Source organism: Paralichthys olivaceus, chromosome 13 (assembly GCF_024713975.1).
Source record: "Paralichthys olivaceus isolate ysfri-2021 chromosome 13, ASM2471397v2, whole genome shotgun sequence".
Classification (NCBI taxonomy): Eukaryota; Metazoa; Chordata; class Actinopteri; order Pleuronectiformes; family Paralichthyidae; genus Paralichthys; species Paralichthys olivaceus.
In genome coordinates this window covers 13,878,101-13,902,686 of record NC_091105.1, presented here as the reverse complement: position 1 = coordinate 13,902,686, position 24,586 = coordinate 13,878,101, and the positions used below count along the sequence as shown (strand labels likewise).

The 24,586-nt window shown below is 41.6% G+C and overlaps 1 protein-coding gene across 1 annotated transcript in view; it reads right to left on the bottom strand.

Annotated features, from left to right (window-relative positions):
• lars2 (leucyl-tRNA synthetase 2, mitochondrial) overlaps nt 1–23,909 on the bottom strand; it is a 32,440-nt gene extending 8,531 nt beyond the window's left edge. Inside the window, exons 1-13 of the mRNA XM_020091461.2 lie at nt 23,747–23,909; nt 20,672–20,916; nt 19,331–19,462; nt 12,907–12,998; nt 12,762–12,822; nt 12,576–12,665; nt 12,077–12,220; nt 9,483–9,590; nt 7,770–7,929; nt 7,106–7,210; nt 6,542–6,657; nt 6,173–6,456; nt 1,991–2,089 (exon numbers count right to left, since the gene is read on the bottom strand). Of these exons, the coding sequence (XP_019947020.2) occupies nt 1,991–2,089; nt 6,173–6,456; nt 6,542–6,657; nt 7,106–7,210; nt 7,770–7,929; nt 9,483–9,590; nt 12,077–12,220; nt 12,576–12,665; nt 12,762–12,822; nt 12,907–12,998; nt 19,331–19,462; nt 20,672–20,905 (1,625 nt within the window). The 5' untranslated portion in view covers nt 20,906–20,916; nt 23,747–23,909. The remainder of the gene's footprint in view (nt 1–1,990; nt 2,090–6,172; nt 6,457–6,541; nt 6,658–7,105; nt 7,211–7,769; nt 7,930–9,482; nt 9,591–12,076; nt 12,221–12,575; nt 12,666–12,761; nt 12,823–12,906; nt 12,999–19,330; nt 19,463–20,671; nt 20,917–23,746) is intronic.
• Between the last annotated feature and the right edge of the window lie 677 nt (nt 23,910–24,586).

The following is a 24,586-nucleotide window of genomic DNA, read 5'->3' as shown; positions in this document are numbered from 1 at the left end:
CCACACCTCTCTGCCTCTCGCCCTCCATCTCGGTCTGATGCTTTCTCCGGATAATTGAACCGGGAAAAAGAGTTATGAACTCACAAGGCTGAAAATAATTTGGCCTGTTTGTTGACATCTCTCACACACACACACCACACACACACTTCCACATAACACCTAGTTCCCATTTCCTTCCTCCTGCTCGCCACTCTCAGCATCTCTTGCTTCCTATTTTCATCTCTCCCCCGTGCACACACGTCTCAGCAGGCCAACTGAAATGCACAAATAGTGTAATTGCTTTTTCTGTTGTGCCATAATCTGTCCCGCTAAGAAAAGTGATGGGCAGAGCAGCCCCCCCTCCCTCGCTTGTAAAGCAGCTTTACAGCGAGGTCAGGGCACTGGGAAATTAATCTCCTTTGTTAAGCTCAGGGTGTCACCACCATCCCAGCAGGTGAAAGCTATGGCTCCATAATCTCTGTTGGCAAGAATGCAACGTTCAGGCGTGTGTGTGTGTGTCTGTGCGTGTGTGTGCGTGTGTGTGTGTGTGTGTGTGTGTGTGTGTGTGCATAGGCAGCATACAGTGGATTCACAAACTATTCAGACCTATTCACTTTTTCACATGATGTTGTGTTGCGGACTTATGCTAAAATCATTTAAGTGATGTTTTCTCTTAGCGATCTATACTCAACATCCAATGATGACAAAGCAAAAACTCAATAAACACAGTATTGAACACATATTAAAAACTGAAATATCACGGTGTCATAGAGTAAGTATGCATAGTAGTACTCAAGTCTTGTGGTAAATTGAATGGACAGGACATGACTTGGAAAGAGACAGCTGACAATGCATATCAGAGCAAAAACCAACTCATGAGGTCAAAGGTCAACTGGCTGCATACCTCACAGACAGAATTTTAAAAGAGGCATATCTGAGGAAGGCTACAGATGTGTTCTGCTGCACTGACAGGCATGCAGTGGAAGTTTGGGACAACCAGAAGTGACCCTAGGTCCTAGAGCTGTCACCACCTCGAGAAGAGGAAGAAGGTGATAAAAATCCTGCTGGTCTTGCTGGCTGAGCTTCAGAGATCCTGTGTGAAAATTGCAGAACGACCACCACCCCTGCAGAACTCCAGATCTGGGATTTATGGCAGAAAGGCCAGACAGAAGTCCCTACCCAGAGAAAGACGCGTGGATGCACTGAAGAACTCTTAAACTGAGAAACAAGACTCTGGTCTGACGAAACCAGGATTGAACTGTTTGGCCTCAGTTCTATGGACAATGTCATGCTGTAGGGGAGCGGCAGGGACATTGATCAGGGTTGAGGGAAAGCTGAACAGAGTAAAGTACAGAGATATCCTTCGTAAAAACCTGTTCCAAATCACTTACGGTCTCAGACAAGGCCGAAGGTTCAGCCTCTAAAAGGACAATGACCTTTAGCTCAAAACAACACAGGGCAGCTTAGGGACAACTCTGAAAGTCTTTTAGTGGCAAAGCCAGGGCAACATCTCTGGAGAGACCTGAAAATGTCTGTCCACTAGCAGACAGTCCTTATCCGACCTGACACAGCCTGAGAGGATGTGCGGTAAATCCTCAAATCCAGGTGTGCAAAGCTCATTGCGTCATACCCAGGCTGAACTCGCCGCCAAAGTTGCTTTAACTAAATACTGAATAAAAGGTCAGAATACTTATGTGAATGTGAGATTGCTTTTTAATAAGTCTACTTTGCTTTTGGCACTATCGGATATTGAGGGTTGACTGATGAACGAAAAGAAATCATAAAAAAATATTTAACGTAAGACCCCGACATAAGAATACGTGTTTGAACCGTAGGCATGTTTGTTATGGGTGGGTGGGTTTCCACTCTTCCACAACTGTCTCATCTTTTCAGTTAATTTTAATTTAAAGAAAAAGTGAACATATGATCTGTGCAAACTGTGTTGAAGTCTGTCAGTGTGAGAAATAAGATGCAAGAGGAAAGGTAAATAAAAAAACAGCAAAGTTCTTACCTATCTGAGTTATGAGGGTCTGTGTATCTAAAGTAGTACCAGGCTGAGTCCACAAACGTGTCCATGGTGTCGGTCTCCCTCCTCGCCTGGCCTTTACATCTGACAGGAGACAGAGAGAGACAGACATGGGGAGTTGGCAGCGGTGGAATAAAAATCAATATTAGACTGACAAATTAGAAAACGAACAAATGAATGATAACTGTTTGTATGCCTGGAGAAATGGCACATTATGCGATTTATATGTGTGCGTGTGTGTGTGTGTGTGTGTGTGTGTGAGGGTGTAAAGCTGGCTCCATCTGGCTGTGTGGGTCATGTCCCCTCAGAGAAGCAGAGCTGAAGCCAGCTTGGCACTGGAGCTCTGTTCCTGTGCCCCGACTAACAGGCTGTGCTAACAGGGAGCGAACTGGCAGGCCGAACACATGATCATGTGTTTGTGTTGGAAATGCCACCTCGCGCCCCCTTTTCTGTCCAAGCCAAACAGCACTCGGGTACGTGATGCGAATCTGTCGACATCACTTTCACAGGACGACGAGACGAGGTCCGCAAAGAGACAGGAGGAGAGAGAGCGTTTGTGAAGTGTTTATTTGTCTGCGATTTACAGAACTTACCGGAACGATGAAAGAGTCTCTCTGAAAGCGTCTCTCTTTTACTTTATAATGAGTCTCGACAGAGTTAAAATCAGCGTCCCAGAAACATAAACAGAGACGTAGCTCGGAGCTGTGTGCAACAGAGCAGGTATAATTCCCTGGACCTTATGGGACGTCTCAGTTTTTTCTTTGTCTCTCAAACATTTTCATCAGTCACTTTTTTTTAATCTCACACAAAGAAGGCACACACAGATAAAGAGGCAAAACCCTTCGACCACCTAATATACGAGTCTATATTAAGGCTGTGATGATGAGGTAAGAGCTGAGGGTTGCCTAGCAACAAGGATAAGGTGTAGCAAGGTTAATATTTGGAAGCCAGGTGTTATTTCATATGATGAAAACCCAGCAATTGAACTGAGCCCCTTCCATCACACTGGGATGCAAAAATAGAACAAAATATAAAAGGAGGATCAGTAAAAACTAATTCTGCTTGTGCAAGTAAGACGTCATCTCTCAGGCCGGTCTGGATGATCAGGGGCCAGATTGTGGTAGTTTGACAGACAGCTATAACCGGCGCCTACACTCCGACGACTGAGGATCACATAGACGAAAGACGCAGTGAAGTCTTTGGAAAACCATGAAAAGAGCTGCTAACAACCATAGTAACTCAATCTGAAGCAACCTGTGTGTGTTTTCAGGACGAGCCAGAAAGAGCCGAAAGGCCGTCAAACAGATGAGGCAGGAAAAGCAGCTGCCCACTCCACAAAAGCTCTCATGGAAAACAGCCCCTCCATCTGCTGAGTGTGTGTCCGCCTGCGAATGTGTGCGTGTGCTGTGCTAACTAGGTGGTCTTCACCTGCGAGTTTGTGGAACAACACACACTCTTGCATGCACACCTTCCTCGCCGGGCTAAGCCAAGGCAGGGTTCAGTTGGCAGGGCAATTTACAGTGGCGAGGAGGGTCAGAGACGAGACGAGCACACAGGAAATGACTTCCTCAAGGACAGATAAAACTCCATCTCTGCGGCCCATCTCTCATCTCGCCACATGTCTGTGTTCCACTCAAACGTTAATTGGACATGGTCGACGAGTGAGGAGAACAAATTTCCACAGACATTTAACAACAGAGGGGAGCTGGGAAGAGGGGAGATAACAGCATCTTTCTGATTATAGCCATCAATCACAGTTGATGGGAGGAATTATAGCAGCTTTGTGCAAAGTGAGCGAACGCTGAACACAATCTGATGACTTGTGCCATCTGCGACGGAGCGGGCCATTGTTTTTAATCAACGTGGTGCCATGACGGTGATTAGTCTTATTCAGAGAGGGATTCCCATGTCAGCAGGGTACTCTGGAGACTCAGCTGGGCTTGCGTTCACATATATTTTCAAAAAACATTCAGAGAAATGACTCACCGGTGAAAGAGGTGTGTGATTGCACCTGTGCACAGTAGATAAACATGAGTGCATGTGTGTGTGTCTGTGTGTGTGTGGGTGGGTCTTTCGAAGCATAGTAGGCTTACGCAACCTCCATCATCATCTCATGCTGCTCCTGTCACAGATGCCACTCATTACACAACCCCCGTCAGAACAAAAGTATTAATCACACAATTCACGAGGCCGCTCCGCTCTCAGACCTCTGTGTTCATGTAAAACTGCCAGTCCTCTCATCCTGCCTCATGGCCGCCTCGCTCTCGTCAGCGATACTCGGGAAATACAGGAAATGCTGAGGAGAGAGAGGCTGTCACTGGAGAGGGTTTGCACATAATTCAATTCTCACTCTGCAAACACCATAATGGACATGATCGTTTTCCTCGACCGCTGATGTTGTGTTGTGCCAAAAAACACACTTCTTCCTCCCCTCTTTCTGCATCCTGTTTACAACAGCACATCACTGAATGGGGCTGCTGGTGTACAAATGCAGTGATTCATGAGGTGGTGGCGACTCAGTGACTGGCTCAAGGGCACTACAGCAGGGTGGTTTGTTTACTGTAAAAATTGGGGTCACCAATCCACAACTGAGCTTCATCCACAGAAGAGAGTGGAATTATTAAGGGGTTCCCATACTCGTTTGAACGAGGGTTTTTAAAACCGGTTAAATGTAAATACTCTTTCTTGGACAATACAGAAGTCTCTATTTTCAAATCAATATACACATCAAAATATTCTTTTTAGTTAGTAAATAAGATAAAAAAGTGTTTCAGAAACAAATTACTATTCCTACCTTCAAGTTTGTTTAATTTGAGTTATTGCTTGAGGGATTAAAAAATAAAACAAATTCTGAAGTGTTCACTTTAATTGTTGTTGTTTATTAACTTGTGGCTGTTTACAGCTTCACAAGCTAAATCTTCTTCTGTATCATTATCTCTGAGTTTAAAAATGACTTTGAGCCAAGTCGACCTCCAACTTGAAGAAAAACACATATTTTTGTTCTCGGCTAATGAGCTGCAGCTTACAAGCAGAACTAGCTGCTACACTACATCAAAAATGATATAAACACAGACATTTCATAAGGACTGTAAAAGTTTAGCATGCAGTAGTTTGCCTTTATGTGCACCTAGTGTAGTATGAAAGATGGCTACTGAGCTGAATAGTTACTGGCTGTGTGTTGTTTCATGAGAAGTTTTCCAAGATAATATATAGATCCTACAGAAGAACCCGGCCGATATATTGGTTTAGTGATGATATTGGCCAACATGAGCCTTTCACAGATGCTCCTCCAGTCTGAATTCCTTTCTTGGGCAAGATAATGAACCTAATTTCCCCCGTCGGAAGTGTATGAATGATGTGAAATAGTAAAAGCGCCGTGCATAGAAGCGCTGCATGAATGTGTGTGAATGGGGGGGCGACTAGAAAAAAGGCTATAACAGTCCAATTACCACATGTGATTTCTTCATTCATGTTCTATATTTGCTTGTATTTGAGTTTTCCTTTTATTCAAAGTTGTCCATGATAAAGTTTATTGATAAACTGAAAACTGAAACCAATTTCTGCATTTACACTACATTTCTTTGTCATAAGGGTTTTATTATGACATATGTATTGGCTGATATATGAATATTGGAATTTTTCAACCCCTTAACATCAGCCCCCCAAAATCCAAAACAGTTGTACTCGTATATGCAGCTGTCATTACAGAATAAAACTGCACTGAGGTGGTTACTACAGTTACACTCCACTGTACAGTATAAGGCTTGTCCTTTGACGATTCTTCAAAAGTCAGTAAAGTGCCAATGAAAGTTATATGATAATGGAAAAGGACTATTCCATCCATACAACAATCCATGCACCTATTATATATACACCACTTATCCTTCCTGGGGGAGTTGGAGTCAATCCCAGCTGAGATTGGGCGAGAGGCAAACAACCATTCACACTCACATTCACACCTACTGACAATTATGAGTCTCTTATTACCTTCCCCCAGTCTACACATCTAAAAATATAATGTATATATCCAAAAATGGTTTTACCTGAAGAGGTCATTTGTTGATGATATGAAGGAGAACCAGATAGATGAAACAAACAAATGACTTTGGATGTAATGTTTGGATAAAGCATAAAAACTAAATAGTGCTTCACAGTCAGTCTTCTCACCTGGGACATTTACAGTTGACCCAGTCATGTGCAGCCTCCAGAGGCGACGCCCCCTTTCCTGTGAGCGACGGTAGCTTCGGTAAAGTCACTGGTAACTCCTCCTCAGGGACCGCAACTGGACCGCAAGACCCACAATGCACCACTGGGATGGGTGTACCCCAGTACCGCTGCCTTGATATTAGCCAATCCCTGAGCTTGGAGCTGGTGAGGTGGCCGCCGACCTTCTGCTCTCTTGCCTTCTGGGTAATGGAATCAAAGGCTTCCTCTCTGCTGAGGCCAGAGAACTACAGGAAGAACAGGACTTTAAGGATCATGAGTGCTTTGTGGATTATCGATGGGGTGGTCACCACAAACAATAACGGCACTGACCTCATCAGAGTTTATCAATGTTTGAGTCCCATCTAGGTCATTTTTCAGCACCTTCTTCCACTGAAGTTTTAGCGCTGTTGCCACAGAAAGATCCTCCTCGCTACAGTCTGGGACACCTGTCAAGACACAGTGCAAGAAAACACAAACATGGACACACAAAAACAAACAGGACAGATCCCTTGAGACAGTATGAGACCCTGTGCTGTTCAGTATGTTGTGATGCACCTGATTGTTAGCGATCCCTTGGGCTAAATCTCCACGCTGAAGGAGATAAACACTCAGCGGTTTCACATCATTGTAGAAGCAATAATCGTGTGTGGTGCAGACACACGGCAAATAATGTGGAGAAAGTTGCACAATGAGGTTTCAAACTGCACACATTTCCTCTTGGACATGTATTGTATAAGACTATATTGAGAGTCTTAGTTCATATATTATTTCTATGCTATAAATTGTGCATGATTGTGAAACCCACCCCCACACTTACACAAATGTGGTACACACACACACACACACACACACACACACATACATACATACATACATACACCACCTCTAACTCACCGATCACAGTGTCTAAATAGCCATCAAACGCCTCTTTGTGCGAGATGATCAGGGGAACCTCGTGGCCGGTGAACAGGTTGTAAGCGGTGACCGCTGTCAGGGAGTCTGGAGAGCAGAGGGCAGGGGACGTGAGAGAGGTGGCGCCGCTTCCTCCGGTAGCTAATTATCAACAATCATTAACCACTGACAGATATAAAAACCTCCAGGGAATCCCAATTAACATTCACTCAGTAAACTACGACGACCACAGCCATACCAGACAGTATCATGGTTAAATGAGGATATGTGCACAGTCACAAACGTATAGTTACTGCATAACACATCGTGTGTAGGCAAATCTTCACTGAGATACAAATAAAAACATGTATTTCCCTCTCCACATGAGGATTGATGCTTCACTACTGCAACACTTTTGTTAATTAGGCACTGCTCAATAAGGAACACACATAATATACAGGGGATCATACCCTTTGCAAATAACCTTTTCAAGATATGACAGCGTGCAGTCGGAGAGCCTCTTCACCCCTGAAAAAACTAATTAATTCTGCTGCTGATGAGTTAAAAATCTATGTGTGTCTTTTTCTGTTTCCTCTGCCTCAAAAAGCAGGAAATCACACACCTTGACAGACGATTTAAACTGAGGTCGGTGGAGAGAGACGCTCACCTCTGCCCGGCTGGAAGGATTTTTCCAGTGCGGAGCGCACTGAGCTGCTGCCGTGTAAAAGTCTGTGGGAGGGCAGAATGGCCAGGTAGGCCGCTCCGAACACCGTCTCTGGGGAGGAGCTGTAGGCTGACAGGGTCTCCCCTGTCTCCTCCCCGTTCACCTGGGACATGAGAGAAGAAGTAAGTGGGAATCCATGTGTCAACAGCTGCACTGGAGTTAATGACGGGTGTCACCTATAGTGCTTTATTTGAACATATTTACCTTGGACATTAAACATATCACATATTAGAAGTCATTTTGAGATAGTGTCCAAGAGAATTATATACAGAGGCATCTTTGGTTTTATTACAGATTACAGCATTTCAGAATAGAAACAATTCCATCATCAATTTGTAGTTGGACAGTCATGTTTTTATAATTAATTAAAAGCTAATTAAACAATAACCTTGTCTATTTGCCACATTATCAACATCCTTATGACTTTTAGTGCCAATCATCTGACCTTACCTGTAGCGCCACCATGAGGTTGACTTTGGTGTTTTGGAATATGCTTTCAGGGGAAAGCAAGAATTCTGGTACACAGATTCACATTCCCCTCACAGTGAATTCTAACTGTTAACCTTTCCTCTGTCACGTGTCATGTGGTAAATGTGGTGAAACATTGTAGCTGCTAAGCAGGATTATTGTCATTGTGAGCCTATTAGAATGTTGACGTTGGCATTAAGCTCAAAACAACACTTTGTTTTAACAGTGGTGGGATGTTACAAATTACATTTACTTAGTCACTGTACTTAAGTAAATTCTTCATCTGTGCTGTTACCTACACATATTAGCAATTACCTGTACTATGTACTCCACTTAATTTTAACAAAGCATTGTGTTACATGTTCATGCAGTTTTTTACGTTTTTAAAAATGATCAGTACTGCACAGGTAACATTAGACCCTGCCTCGTGCAGCAGCTGCATCACTGGTGAAGAAATGACTGAAATGAATAGGCCAGGATGAGTGCAGCTCTTAGAGATATAATACCTCTACAATGCCTTTATTCCTGCGATTATTTCAAGGTGACACATTCACTTATGGGTGGTTTCAAGCGAATTATTTTCTAAAAGACACACTAGTACCTATTGTCACTCCCAAGTTCAGACTTCTTGGAAGATAATGTAAAATAAGACAAGCAGCCATGCACTTAACTTAATGACCTCTGGTTTTTATTGGTGCATTCTGACTCTCATTCACACTCACTCTCTTTTCTCTAGTAACATGATTTTTAAATGAAGGAACTGACTTGAGAAAAATGTTTTCAAATTTCTTTCCAGAGAGAGTTGATTAATAAGGATGCTCACAGGGCTCTGAATGGGCCCTCAGCGACCACTCTGAAATAACAGACATCTTTCTCAATAGAAACTAATTTGTGACATCATCTGTTTGAGTGAATTGCTTGCAGATGGATGCGCCAAAGATAGACAACAAAGATAAAGATAAAAGTAAAGATTTTTTTATGCTTTGGTACATGATTTCTAATAGAACAACACAAACAGAGGCATCATAGAATGTAAAATAAAAGCAAGCAATCAGCGCTTGTGGAGAAAGAGATGAAAAACAGAGGCTGCGAAGAAGAAACCACAGGGAAACACTTAGTGGAGCGAAAGAGATTGAAAGAAAGCAAGAATGATGAATGAGTAAAAAGTGAGCAGGAGCTGAGATTCACCTTGAGTTGGAAATCGAAGTAGCAGCCGGTGCAGTCTCCAATCCAGTTTGCCTGCATGCTTTTGACACCGTACCACTCTGGAAGGTCTGCCAGGGCGTCCAAGAGAGGCTGCAGGAGGACGACAAAGAGACAAAGGCACAAGTTTGCTGCTTTGTACAAGTTTGGAAAGAGCTAACTTTCCACTTCAATTTCAGAGAGGAGATATTTTTGTGTGCGGGGGCCTGCCAGATCCTCATAAGTGTGCGGCTGTCTAGGATCATGCAATTGACTCCGGCTCAGTGTGGGCTCCTTCAAAACGCAGCCAATTTATTTTTGACAAAGCAGCAGAACCGACCAGGTCACATTATGCAGACAAAGAGGAATTTTCAAAAAATCCTGACCTCCGCTCGCCTTGTTTTCCTTGATATCCTAAAGAAGCAATCGTCTATGAAGTGTGTGCACACTCTCACACACACACAAACACACACACACAAACACACACGCACGCACGCACGCACGCACGCACACACACACACACACACACACACACGATTAACAGAAGCTATGCATATCAACGAGGTGGAGGCTAAAAAGTCACAGCTGGGGCTGAGGCCAGAGATGTTCAAACTCTTCATTTCCCTTTCAGGCTGTCACAATCTATTACCCACAATCCCCCTCATGGTGCCGCTCAGCAGGCACAACCTCATCACGGTGATATCAATACAAAACGTTGACACCACTGGCATGACTGCAAAATGTGTTAGCTACGGATTTGGTCCCGAGTGGGAGAGAAAAAGCATGAATGTGTGTCAGGATGATGGAGAGTCAGAGAGGAGACAAAGCAAAACAATGACATTCCCAGCTATGGAAAAAAAAAAAAAAGAAAAACTTAAAAAAGCAATGATGGATAAGTGAGGATGTCTTTCAAACGAAGAGGAGGTAAATGTTTTCACTTTACTGGACGAGAAATTATAGTTTGGCACAGAAGCCGGAGGAACTGAAAGATGTACAGCAAGGACAGGAGTCTCCATGGCAACTAAGAAAAGCTTATAGCAATAACCGATGTGTGTGTGTGTGTGTGAGAGAGAGAGAGAGAGAGAGAGAGCGAGAGAGAGAGACATCAAGTACACTTCTGTTACACAATGCTGCCAGTACAGTTTTTTTTCTCTGAGATGGTTCAGAGATTTGCACCAGAATTACAGTCGAGCGGCACACTGACTTCTCCATGTGTGTGAACCATCGAGATGTCAGCAAGTGCAACAAGAGTGATTATGCATGAAATTGAAAACTCTGCGACGGCCACGTGATAATTTAACATCCTGCACGCAGCTCCACATCCATCTTAGTAATAGTGTAATATGCAGTCATTTGGACCAAACAATATGGTGACAGTTCATGAGCGAACTCTCTCCGTACGACGTGGAGCGAGCTGACAACTGCAGCTGATGACCGCTGAATAAATGTTGTCTGTAGTTAATGTTGCCTGACAGACTCCATCACGTAAGAAAAGGCGAGCAGAGAAATGCACATGCAGGAAATCACAGTCCAATTACAGCATTTTTTTTATTTGGCACGCTCCAGTTTGACACTGGTCCTCCTTTTTCTCTCCATCTGTCTTTCTCACTTCTTTTTCTTAACGCCTTCCTCTTCTTTCCTTCCTTCCCAGCTCGTCAGGAGAAAATTAGAAATGCGGGAACACATTGGCACAGTGGGCTGATTCCCTCCACCTCCATTCACACCTCTGACACAGACAAGCATGGGCGACTTCAGCGCTGCGGCTAAAAACGGGTCGACGCCTGACTGCAGAGAAAGAGATTCTCTCTTCTTGTTCATTTTTTTTTTTTTTATCGAAATGACAAAAATCACACAGGAGTGAATAAACCAACAACAGACAAAAGAGTTTTTTTTACATTATAGCTCAGAAATCTCCATTAACCATTTTAAAGTAGTTTTTAAATTAATTTCACACTACTCCGGAAACTATTTAGGGGTCAAAACACTGAATGGTCTGTTTTGCAAGGGATTGTAATTATTCTCTCTAAAATTAAATTGCTTCTTTGAGGATTCTTTTTAAAGTTTGTAGATGTCAACAAATCAAATCAATTATTAGATTATTAATTAATAGATTATTATTATACTCAAATGTTCTCAACTTGGAAAAGACAAGTTTAAATGTTGGAACTCCTTTGAAGTCGAGAGTCTGGGACTTCCCACTTATGTAGGACCACTTGGCACACACAAAGTGTACTACATGTATAATGCATGACTCGTCTCTCCTGTGGATTAATCATAAAAATCCAGAGGGGTAATTTCGCCCAGCAGTGGGCCTGTTCACCTCTGACCTGAATAACTGGAGGCTTCTCATCAGCCGCCCAGGCTGCTTGGTGGTATTACCCAGAACTCCTCCAGTCTCTCTCACTGTGGTTGGGAGCCGCAGGGCCACAAATGACGGTCTCCAGGGGTCTGATTGTGGAACCAGAGAGGCAGGGCTGCAGCTGCTGCTACTGAAGTGTCAGCCATGATTGTTATCAGAGCAGCCCTGCTCTCTTTGGTCGGGATGAGGCTGCTGGTCATCCAGACACCACTTATTACACACGCACACTAAAGAGCCATACCTTGGCGTAGTTTGTGGTCTTGATGAACCATTGTGTGAGCAGCTTCTGCTCCACCAGAGCACCAGACCTCCAAGAGCGACCGTTTTCATCCACCTGCTCATCAGCCAGCACTGTCTGATCGACAGGGTCCCAGTTCACCACAGCCTGGATAGCACGCACGCACGCACGCACGCACGCACGCACAGACGCACACACACACACACACACACACACACACACACACACACACACACACACACACACACACACACACACACACACACACACACACACACAATGACAACAAGCACACAAACACATTTGGATTAATAAACAGACCTCAGTCCTATTTCAATGTGATCCATTTTCATTAAACATAATCAAAAGGCTTCTATCAAGCTTTTCAAGCATATTAATTTTCTCCCAATAGTGAGCTGCCTCAATCCTTTCTGCAGCTGACCTAAACCAATCATATTACTCGTTTCAAAAGAAAAGCAGGATAAGATACTTTTGTCCCTACCTCTTTCTGATAAGCCAGTCCTGCTTTGAAGAGCTTGATAAACAGATACTGCGTCCATCTGTAGTACTCTGGAAGACACGTGCTCACTTCCTGTGAGGACAGAAAAAGCCAGGGACTGGTCAGCAGCAGTGTGAGGTGTCAGCCAGAAATCTCTGCTTGTGAGGCTCATCTCTCAGATCTACTCACCCGGTCCCAGCTGAAGCAAAGGCCGAGGCTGTCCAGCTGCTCCCGCATGGACTGGATGTTACTGAGAGAGGAGACACAACAGCAACATTAGGGGATGTATATGAACAATGGGTGCTCATGAGAACAGAAGAGAGATTTTTTTCACCTTTTAGTCCACTCTTCTGGGTCAAGACCTCTCTCGATGGCAGCATTCTCAGCCGGAAGTCCAAACGCATCCCAGCCCATCGGATTCAACACCTGTGGATTGAGTTATAGATTCTGTATCAGTGATTCATCAGTAAATCTATCTGCAACGATTTGGAAGGCTGAGACATTTCAAGTTGGTTTAACTTGCACATTCCAAACATACTGTGCTTTCTGCTTCCTAAGTATTTCCTGCTTTTACATTTGTATGCCTCCGAGCCTTTTTTCACATTGTCTATCCACCTGTCCCATTCTTATGAACATGATATCTTAAGAATGCCTTAAGGGCATGTCTTTTAATTTGGTACAAATGTTCAGTTGGAATCACGGATGAAATGATTAGATTTTGGTGATCGAGGGTCAAAGTCACAATGGCCTCACAAAACATGTTTTAAGCCTCATGAATCTCAAGTCTGCCTATGAGGAATTTCTTCAAATCCAAATCAGTTGTTACTTGGACTCAGAGATGAACTGATTAGATTTTATATGACCATAGCAAAAAAAAAATATGTGGTAGACTGAAACTGCAAAGGCATACAACCAATTCTAGTTTTATAATTATATTAGGAAAATAAGTAAAAGATGTTACCTTGACTTCTGGGAAATAGTTCTGGGATTAAATCACTATTTTGTTTTATGCTTATTCATTTACTTTACAAAAAATGATTTTAACCTCACATAAAATCGAAAATTTCAGAAACCCAATTTTTGGGTGGAGGGAGACTATAGACATCACAAAGAATGACTCGCATGTTGAGAGTTTGGCCTTTTCTTACTCCATCTGACGTGTGACAGGAGCATTTATACAAACAATGCCAGTGGAATCAGAAATATTCGTTGGAAAAGGGTAATTTATTCTGCAAAATAATGCTGGGCTCTTCAACACACACTGACCCGTGTATGCTAATGTATGTTAGTCCCAGCTGAGACCTCAACTCCATTACACATTGTGGTTCATGCACGCAAACTGACTGCAAATATCATGTAAAGGCTGCAATATATAATATTATATAATAACTAACTGACTCAAGTTACATAATAAGTAGTTTTTTCCCCAAACAACAATAACAGCACTATACATATATATATTGCAATCTATACACATGCAGCGTAATTGCATTTAATTATTCTGTTAATCATATTTTTTATTACTTATATTTTTATTGGAGTAAGTTCTTTTTAAAAATATTTTGTCTTGTGTGTTATGTGCCTGACACTCTGCTTGACAGGAATTATTGTCGACTCAAGATGACGTTTCTTTCACTCATCTCTTTTTCCCTTTAGCGTCCTGTCTGAGTTTTTTTTTTCCAGCTTGCTGACAGAGAAACGTGATCAAAGAATCAGGAGAGGAAGGCGTGAGCGGAGCAGTAGAAAGGCAGAGTGATGAGGAGTCGAGGACAGGAGAGGATCATTGTGTGGACTCTAACGGGTCTGATGTTTCAAACGAATCCGTATCCTTGGTAACTGCATGGGCTTCATTTGTAAAGCAGAGTGCTGGATAGTATTAGGCTAAGAGAGCTCAGCGCAGCAGACCGCTGTGACTACTCAGGAGGAGCACAGGCACACTGAGAGCGAGGCACGAGAAATGCCATGTAAATAACAAATCAGACAGAAACAAGCGTCTCATTAAGACAAATAAGCTGCTATTATGTTTACTCTGTGTAAATATGTTATTAAAGTGAAACAGAACTCAAAGAGAAGCTGTTAGAGGGAACTGCTGTAATGATGGACTGAATTACTAGTGAGCTCAAATCTCAAAGTTCAAAGAGGCACATTTTCTTTTTGCTGCTAAAAGCCTCAGCTCCACTTATACTAACGTCCACACAAACTGCGGAGAGCAGTCCCACTCTTCGCTAACCAATTATCATGGACATGAACAGAACATTTCAGAGCATTAGTGAAAGGAAGCAATGAAATATAAGACGTGGGAATGAGTGAGTGGAGGCTGATTTTATGATGATCTGTCAACAATCTTGTGGATCAAATGAGCACCAGCAGGAGACAAACACGTCCGTCCGTAGCTTCAGATTCCTCACGGTGCCGATGAGGACACAGTTGTCTGGAGACAGGATTTGTGAATGTGGACCCCCCCTGAGCTACAAGTGTCCACCTACACAGCTCCAGCTCGAAGCTTCTCTCCATCTGTGTCAGCTTTGATATTCAAGGCCAGCATTTGTCTGATTTCTCATCACATTGATTGGAACCAAACAGATAATTGCTTCAAAATTCACCTCTTGCATCTTGTTCATTGGACAACTACAGAGGCAAAGAGCAACCAAAAGAAAACTAAACAACCCTGAGAGTCACAAGATGAAGAAGAGCATAACTTCAGTTTTCATTTACAACTTCAAATGGTCTAAATTCCATCCATTTGTTATTTATAACCAATCCCTGCTGGCATTAGGAAAGAGGCAGGATACAACCTGGACAAATCTCCAGCCTATCACAAGGCTGACAAAAGCTGCTTCCCAACATTGTCCACAAGCTTTTCTGCCAGCCCCCTATAGGAAAATGTCTGGAAAGTGTCAGAGTGAGCCCATGTGATAATACAGCATGAAAATGTCTGCAAAATTCCCAGGGAGTGAGTGGGCGTGTTGATGAAAAAACAAACAGAATACAAATATGTCAGGATAAAAAAGAGGTGCCATAAATGTAGATGCCAAAGAAGTTATCAACAAGACGATGAGATCAAGAAACCTTCGGTGACAAGGACCGATGCCTGTGTCGAAGTGCCGTAAGCATGCAATTTCTGCAACAGAAGTTATTGTGAACGTTCTTCATATGTGACAGACAAACTCCTGACCCTGGTCACAGTTGATGAATCATGTAAATGTAAATGTAATAATGGCTATACAGAATCAGACATAATATTCAGAATATTCACACTCACATCCACAGTCAATCTGCATGAAACTGGAGGAAACTCGGGGAGAACATGCACACTCCAGAAAAGCCCTGGGGCAAAACAGGATTCGAAACAAAAACCTTCTTGCAAGGTGACAGTGCTAACCACTGCATAACAATGCTAATGCTGAAAATGATTAAAACCAAATCTAGTATTATGGCTAGATACTGCTATTACCAAAGTGATATCTAGAAACATGAATAGTTTTGGTTCCAAAAAACAGTTTGAGATTTTCGCAAAACATCTTGTTGATCTACTCTAGCTCATTTGGACAAAAGCATCTGCCAAATGAATACATGTAAATACCACTCTTATGGCTGTGCAGTAGAGGTGATGCCTATCATCACCTGTAAAGCTTAAAATTAACATTTATATCTTATCTGTGTTTAAGGACATCACATTGTGGTTCTAACAGGTATTTACAGCACGCCAGACTCTTGTTGGCTGGGCACAGGGACTTTCTTTTGACGGTTAAAAATAGTTTGAAGTGAGCTTTAGAGGAGCCGGTGGACAGATTTTTTTTTCATTTGGATAGAGGAAGGCTGCTGGCAGAAGTTTTATATTTACACTCAACACACAAAAGTATTTTGTGTGTTTACCTCAGAGAAAGTTTTACCAAATATGACCCAAATAAATCCCTGATTGGAAGCCAGAGAAATCAGAATTTTCGTTTCAAAAGAAACTGAGTTGTGATTACGCTGGCCAATCTGCTGATGTGATGAAGACTGACAGGAACATTGTGGTAAAATGTTTCTCAAACACTTTCAGGGTGTGACCATCGACAGACTGTACCTTCCTTAATTAGCGAGAGAATAACGCTGCTGTGACAGATGCTCAGAGAAAGTGGACTCCTGGGCAGGAAGTATTTACCAGTCATGTGAAACCACGTTCGTGTTCAGGGAGAAACCAGGCAGAGGCAGACGGGATTCTCTCTGAGAGTCGAGAGATGATACACACCATCAAGTGTAAAATCCACCAGGGAAAGAAAAAAAAAGAAAGAGAAAGACGTTGGATGGATCTAGTGAGGACTGAGACAAACCAAAGAACTGGCCGTGTCGCCTTCGAGTCAGAGGGTGTGTGTGGTTTCACACTGGCTACAGTTTCATCTACACCAATCATTTACTGGAGTCTTACAGAGCGAGTGCTGAGTATCGACAGCAACACTTCTGAAACAAACGCGAGTCAATAACAGACCAGAGTGCTTGAGATCGAGAGTATGGATTTTACCTTTACCTTATTTATATCTCATTTTAACCATGAAAGGAGAAGGTTCAAGATCATCACAGCCTCCGCCTGTCAGCTTACGAGAAAGAGGAAAACATTACCTTCCTTAAGACTTCATTCCTGTAATTACAGACCTTTATATAGAAAAAGCTCAATAGGTCCAAGTGGTCATAAAAATGGATTATTATGGAATCATTCAGTTGAAGTGAAAACACTCCTAGTCAACAAAAAAGGGTTTTTATCCAGCAACATCAAATGATGACCCATTAGAGAAGAGAGTCTTTGTAGCACAAAAACCAGTGAATAAGACAACAATAGATAAACTGAGTTACATGAAAACAAATACAAACTAGAATGGCACTCAGAGAGCGTATCCCTCCGCTAAGACCCAACAGTCCTCTTGTGAAACCACATTTAAATTCACTTGACCTGTATTTTTATTTTGGTCTCATGAATATCAATTTTCATCAAGAATTGAATGGGCTCTTTCCTGACCCCTCCCACATCCTTTCACTGAGTGTTGTGGTAATCTGTCCAGTAGTTTTTGTGTAATCTTGTTCACAAACAAACCGACAAATCCACAGGGGGAAAAATATAATCTCCTTGGTGGAGGTTTAAAAAGCGTAAATTAAACAATCAAGCTACAATGAGACCTGGTTGACCTAATGTACATGCTGTGCAAATGTTTGAAATCAATACAGCACAGCAGAAATCAAGTACAACAAACAGATAAATCTAATTACGTGCATGCAAAGAGTAAATTAAGGTTGTGTAATTGAAAGACGGCTGCAAAAGGAGTTATTGTTATCATGCTACTAATGTAAATGGATGCTGAGGTTAGTAAACTGCATTATGTGCATTGTGTAAGCAGGGACTGAGTTAAGAGATAGCATGAGAGTTCAGAGAGGCCGTGTGTAAACAGATATTCTTTATAATGTGTTGTGTGTGTGCGTGATGATGCAGAGCAGGAGTAAACAGATAAGAGCAGTGAGACACAGTGAGGGCAGACAGCAGCAGCAATCATATTGTCTGCACTGTATAATATCATGTAGCAGATACAGAGCGCTCCATTAACTCTGAATGAAAGACTGACTCACTGTTCCGGCACAGAGTTGTGGCTTCACGAGTAATAATGTGGAAAAAAGACGAGTCAACATCAAAATAAGAAACAATGGTTGACCGCAGGAAAATATGCTTCTCGCAGAGAACCTGAGGAGAACACATCCTCTGTGCTTTCAGCTAGAAAATATATCTGAATAAAAACAGGGCAGTTCAGCCAAAGACAGAGACTGGTGCTGAAGGAAAGATAATTAAAAAATAAAGCAAACGTTGGCTTAGATCAAAACTTAAAAGCAGAGTCACAATTAGCTTATTATTTAAATGGATAACCACCTATTGTGAGAACTAGATGGAAATTATATTCTATTGTTTAATTGAAGAATAGCAGTTGTGAGCAGACACAACTTGCTTAGTTTAAAAAAATGGGTAGAGAATACATTCTGTTGATAATTACAATATTGTAAAATAAATTTAGATTCGATAAGGGGGCAGTGGTTAGCTCGGAAACTCGGTTCAGCCAAGGTGCAGGGTTTGCATGTCCTCCCCACGTCTTTTCAAGGTTTCTCCAGACACAGTCCAAAGACCTGCAGGTTGTTGTTAGGTTAATTGGAGTTCTGAATGGTTTCTTGTCAGCCCTGCCATACACTTAAATTCCCTAAGCTGTGTGCACCTCTGATTTATGTTTACATTATTTAATTTGGTGTCGCTAACGTGAGTAAACACAAATGATCTTACGGCCAAGCTCGCGCAAGTAACATAGCGAGAAAACATTGTCTTCATTTGTGAGTGAACACTATTAATATCTGAATGCCCAAGAGATCATGGCTTCATTCAGCCCTTGATTATTTTGATATCACATAACAGCATTGTGACTTGTCCCAGACTCACGCCCAAAGTCAGCTGGGTTTGACTCCAGCTCCATGCGACCCCCAAAAGGACTGAGGATGGATAGATTATAGTATTGTAACAGAGTCAAAATTATGTTCTCTAATTTTAGGGGGGAAAAATAGGATGTTAAATATTAAACCGAAGAATACATCAGTAGCTTGTTGAATATTTACAGAAGCTTAAAGTCTAATGACCTTTTCACTCAAAATAATACTTTTAATACCAGCACAGAGTGTAGTTAGCATATATGGCCTGTTTCAGGGAGCAAAGCAGGAATGGATAAAAGACATTTAATAAAAGACAGATATACCTGATGGCCTCTCATTCTCTGGAAGTGACCGATGGTGTCGCTGATGGTATACACTCGCACGTGGCCCATGTGCAGTCGTCCCGATGGGTACGGAAACATGGAGAGGACGTAGAACTTCTTCTTGGCGGAAACCTGAGAACAACAACAGATTTCAAAATACTGTGCAGAGGTATGAGATGACCTCACTCCATGTGGGAAGAGATCATGTAACTTTAATCCTGAATGAGAGACTGTGATAACAGAGAAGCAGCTCTTTTCTTTAATATCTCTTAGTCTCTTTTGAATGGGCCCTGATGGCATCAGGGAAGGAACAATAACTCCTCACACAGAGCCAGAGCCCTGACTGACTCCTGCTGTATTACCGTTATGAGCCTCTAACAGACTCTGATTACACTGTCAGAATGTGAATGGTAGCAGTGCTGCTGATTATGGATGGTATACAGTCGCAACGCTGTTACCACGGCAGCACAGTAAGTACCGGTTACACCCAGCTATACGTGATTACAGGAAACTGGAGGCATGAATTTTTCAATAAATTAATTAGGAGAGGGGCTGTCATGAATTCACTTAATCATTGTCAGCCTCTCACAGACAGACCATTAGGATTTATAATGAGCCTGATCTTCAGGTCTGAGATCAGCGACGGAGCCCGGGACGGTAATAGCTTGGATCATTTAGAAGGATGCTTATTAATCTATTCATCTTAAAAAGAGACTGAGTTTTTAAATGTATAAATAATCAGATCTGTGCACATTGATAGATTTTTGACTCACCAAGGTAAAACTACACTTAGAATTGACCTGTGGAGTTTTGGTTTGAGGATGTCAGCTTTAATTTCTACTCCTGCGACAGCTCTTTTACAACTGATGTTAGACAGGACAGAATATAAGGTGAACACTTCATTTCAGTAGAGTTCAGGTTTCGGAAAACCTATGAGGAGGAGGGATGTTGTATGTGTCAGGGAGCAATTATAGTTACATACTTTTTTTCATAATTTTCTGTGTGTATATATATTTCTGTTGTTGGTTGGAGCAACTGTAAAAATTCCTGATTTCCCCCTGGGATAAATATAGCACCCTAGTTTTAAATACGATCGTTGTTTTGATTGAATTTGGAATGAGACATTTACATTCAACAATTCATTATTTATCATATATTATCATTTTCTTATTTTTAAACAGACCATGTTTGCAGTTTATTTTTTGACATGTTGCTAAGGCCAGCACAGGATGTAAACATGCACCTAACACCGAGCAGACTCTTCAAAAACCTGATCATAACTGGAACTCTGGTGCATCTCGATAACCCTGATGTCAACAAGCTTGACAAAGGCTCTCTTACCTCCTCCAGTGAGTCCTTCTGCCACTGTGCCATAACACGTGGGTGCCACCATTCTTCCACCCTACGCCGGGTCTCTGTCCGATAGTCCTTCTCCCACACTCCTGTCTCACTGAACAGAGTGCGGCTGGGGGGGGACAAGAGGTGGGGTAGTGGACTCAGGAGAGGAGTCCTGATGCGAACACAGCGAGCTACAGCCAGTGGACAGAGGGCCAGTCTGCTCGCTGTCACCTGCATTGTTCTGTCTCCTGAAACAGAGACAGACACTTTAATCAGGGTGGACAGAGGGATAGTGTGACACAAAAAAACTAGTACTCTCAAACATTGATGAAACTATGTTGGAAAAATATTCAAATATTAGAGAGATTATATGTCAGATGTGATGTTTCTTGTCAAACAATGCCTAACAGTGCCTAAAATTTGAGATTTTAAAAAAGTTTTTTTTTTGGTAACGCAAATTCACTGAAGTTTTCTAAGAGAATAGCATAATACAATACACAATACAACTGCACTGAAATACTGTAATATATAGGTTACAGAAATCAGTCAAATTGATACGACTGAGACACTGAGCTTGTTTTGCAGAACAGTTAAAACCCCTCAAACTTCAGAGATACAGAAAACAACTCCGCAACATGAACTTCAGTCAGTGCTCCAAGTAGAAAACAATGCTGCAGAGTACAAGAAAGATATTTTGGCAAGGTGACATGAAAAAGTCAAAAAATCCTATCCACAGAAAGGTGCGACCATGAGACGATAACAATCGATGACCTTTAGACATAAAAGTGCAACAAAGCCATTAAACACCTTCACCACAGACAGGCAGCACATCTGGATCCAGATGATTTGGATCTGAGTCCTGTTTTTTTCCCCCACAGCTGCTGTTATTTCACACTCTGTGTTCTTTGCACCACGTCACTCACACAGCAGTGTGAGTTTGTGAAATCAGAGGTTCATCCGCTGCCTCACAGCAAGGCTCTGGACAGCCTGTTCTCATGACACCGCCCGCCTGCTCAGAGTGAGGATGACATTTTCAATCAGCTGATTTTCATGCACTCAGACACTCAGTCATCTCTCTGCCTCTCATCAGCCCTGCAGTTTGAAAATGTAGATTTTGCATTATAGGACTTTAACCTGGGTAAAAAGCTCCAATTGCAAGAATTGAATGTCCTTTAAATTTTGCAATAACATGTCGGAAAAACAAAGAAAACAGAATTAATCACATTACTGCATAACAAATTACTTTGATTTGAAAGAAAATTATATTTAGGCTATCTTTACACTTTTTCACTGAGACTGCAGTTGGGTTTTACTCTCATGGAGCTGGATGTTGGTCAGACAGTCAACTGGATGTCAGAACAATGATATCTGACCAACATTTGTCTAATTTACACACAGACACACACTCAAGTGCATAAACACAGTTGCCACGGTAACGTAAGAAATCTGTAAGTCTCTGCCTCCTTGGTAGCGAGAACTTTACAGCTGCTGAATGGAAGAAGAGATCATCTGCGCAGCCTGACACCAGAGTCTGATATAAATATGTAAATAAGGCAACCAAACATTATGATCCATGGAGAACTCGCTGAAGAGGTTGTTCTATTTTCTATCACAGGAGAGAAGCAGCTCAAACAGAAAGTGCAGCAACAAAACTTTTCATTTAAATGTCTGCGGTATGAGAAAGTAGGACCTCTACATCCTTCACTAAGTGTCTGAGCAGCCTGGATGATTCACTGACCAGAGAGGAGAAATGTTTGTGGTAAAACTCTGAACCGTTTCAAGGAGGAGTGCCTCCCCCTCCTCGCCCTTCCTTTCCTTTCCTTCTCTCCTCTTTACCTCAACCCCCCATCCTCTCCTCTCCTCTCATCTCCCCCAATCTCCTCTCCTTCTCACCTTTTCTCTCCTCTCCCGACGTGCATTGTGGGAATGTTTGTTCACTAAAATCTCTCTCGAGTATAACCTGAGCATCACAGCAGCCAGCGCTACTCCCTCAGGCAGGCCGAGGCCGGGAGAGCCGAGCACTCAAGGGGGTGAGCATCTCCGTCGGTGTGACTGAGTGAGTGGGCTGAGGCGAGAGACTGAGAAAATGTTTCTATGGTGACTGGGCTCATCTGTCTCCTAGAGAGTGCCTGTAAATGTCTGCAAACAGCTCACTGATGAGGACGATATAGCTTGTTCTCACTTTAATTCATACTCTTCCTATATTCAGATATTTACGAAAATAAGTTTAGCTTAATCAAGTTTTATTTTGTGAAATTTAAAAAACAACAAAAATAAATTAACATATAAAACTATATTTAATCGTTGAATTTATAATTTAAAATATATTTTTGTATATTGATTCATATATTAATATTTTGGTATGAGCAGACATTCAGGCATAATATTGGTGGTGAAATAAAACAAAAAGTCCCACCAGAAATTCAATTATGCCCGCATCATTCCATACGTTAATGAAACTGGAAATCAGTCATATGCAATTATATTAAATTATTCGATTAGGAGTTTCTGTTATTCTAATAGTGTGACTGAGTTTTAATGTTTGTCTCTTCCATATCACATCCACATTAAAAATAATCCTGTGTCAGAAATTTAGAGTGATTAAAAACTGGAGATGAAATGATGAAGCATTCACTTGACTGGCAGAAAATGAAGTGGCAGTGACAGTTTTGAGAATCATCTAATGATTATCGATTATTGAATTAGTTTGTCAAACGAAAACAGAAACACAGATACTGGTAATGTTTGTTTTTTTGCGCTGAATCAATTAATGATCACTATCTTGTCAAAATAGTGCAAACTACTTTTTGATTGATCGTTGCAGCCTTATAGTTCTACTCGATTTCTGTGTGAGACGATGACAGGTAGTTGACAAGCATGAAAGCAGGAAATCGTCTTTTCAGTCAAACACAGTTGTGAACAAACGCAAATGTAACGAGTGAAAGTCTTGATGTACACACACTCATGTGTCTTTCCAGTTAACCTGGTTTGATTTAGCTGTCAGGTGTAACCTCCGGTCTGTCAACACAGAAACAACCAGTCATCTGTTAGCGTCAGATAAACACTTTTTTAAATCACCTTCTGTTTCACTTCCAGCTCCTGAGTTTCCGCGTCACTGTCCCAATCTCATAAAAGCAACAATCCACAGTGAAACATTCATGTCCATCTTTTAAATGCGCTGGAAACGACCTGTCTCCTCTCATCACGACTGCACCATAGGCGCCGCCATCTTGATTTCAATAAACTTTATTAACACGAGGTCTGTCGACAACGACAAACCCACGTGGTTTGAACAGGCTGCTCTGATATTCCTGTTATATTAGACGTAGTGATTCAATATATGTATATATGTATATATATGTATATATGTATATATATGATAATATTAACATCAGTGTGTGTGTGTGTAGCTTACATGTCGATACATTTCACAACCTGGCAGCCCCTATCATTGTCCTTAATAATGTCTTATCATTTAGTATTGTTAAAGTATAAGTAAATCACTTGTCAACCATTTATAATGCTGTTTCAACATATGTCTTTACAGAGGTCGCTTTTTATCTTTGATAAGAGAAAATAGATTCGATGGTATTTTTTAAGTATATCTATCTGGTTGAACCATTACGGTCCCCTCCCTAAAACTGCTATAAATCACTGTAAATATCAATATTATTTTCTTCTACTTTCAAATGTTTCAATCATTTACTTTTTATTCAACTGTTTCATCAGTTCTGACCATGAATATCAGATAGTCATTCGTTTAACCCTTTAAAACAAATGTTTTATATGAATAAACACTAACATTGATTATTTTCTATATACTAAATGTTAATGACATTTCTTTTGGATGTTAACACCGTCTGGGATAATCACTGAGTAGCAACAACCTTTTACTTTTTTCCATTCATTTTATTTTAT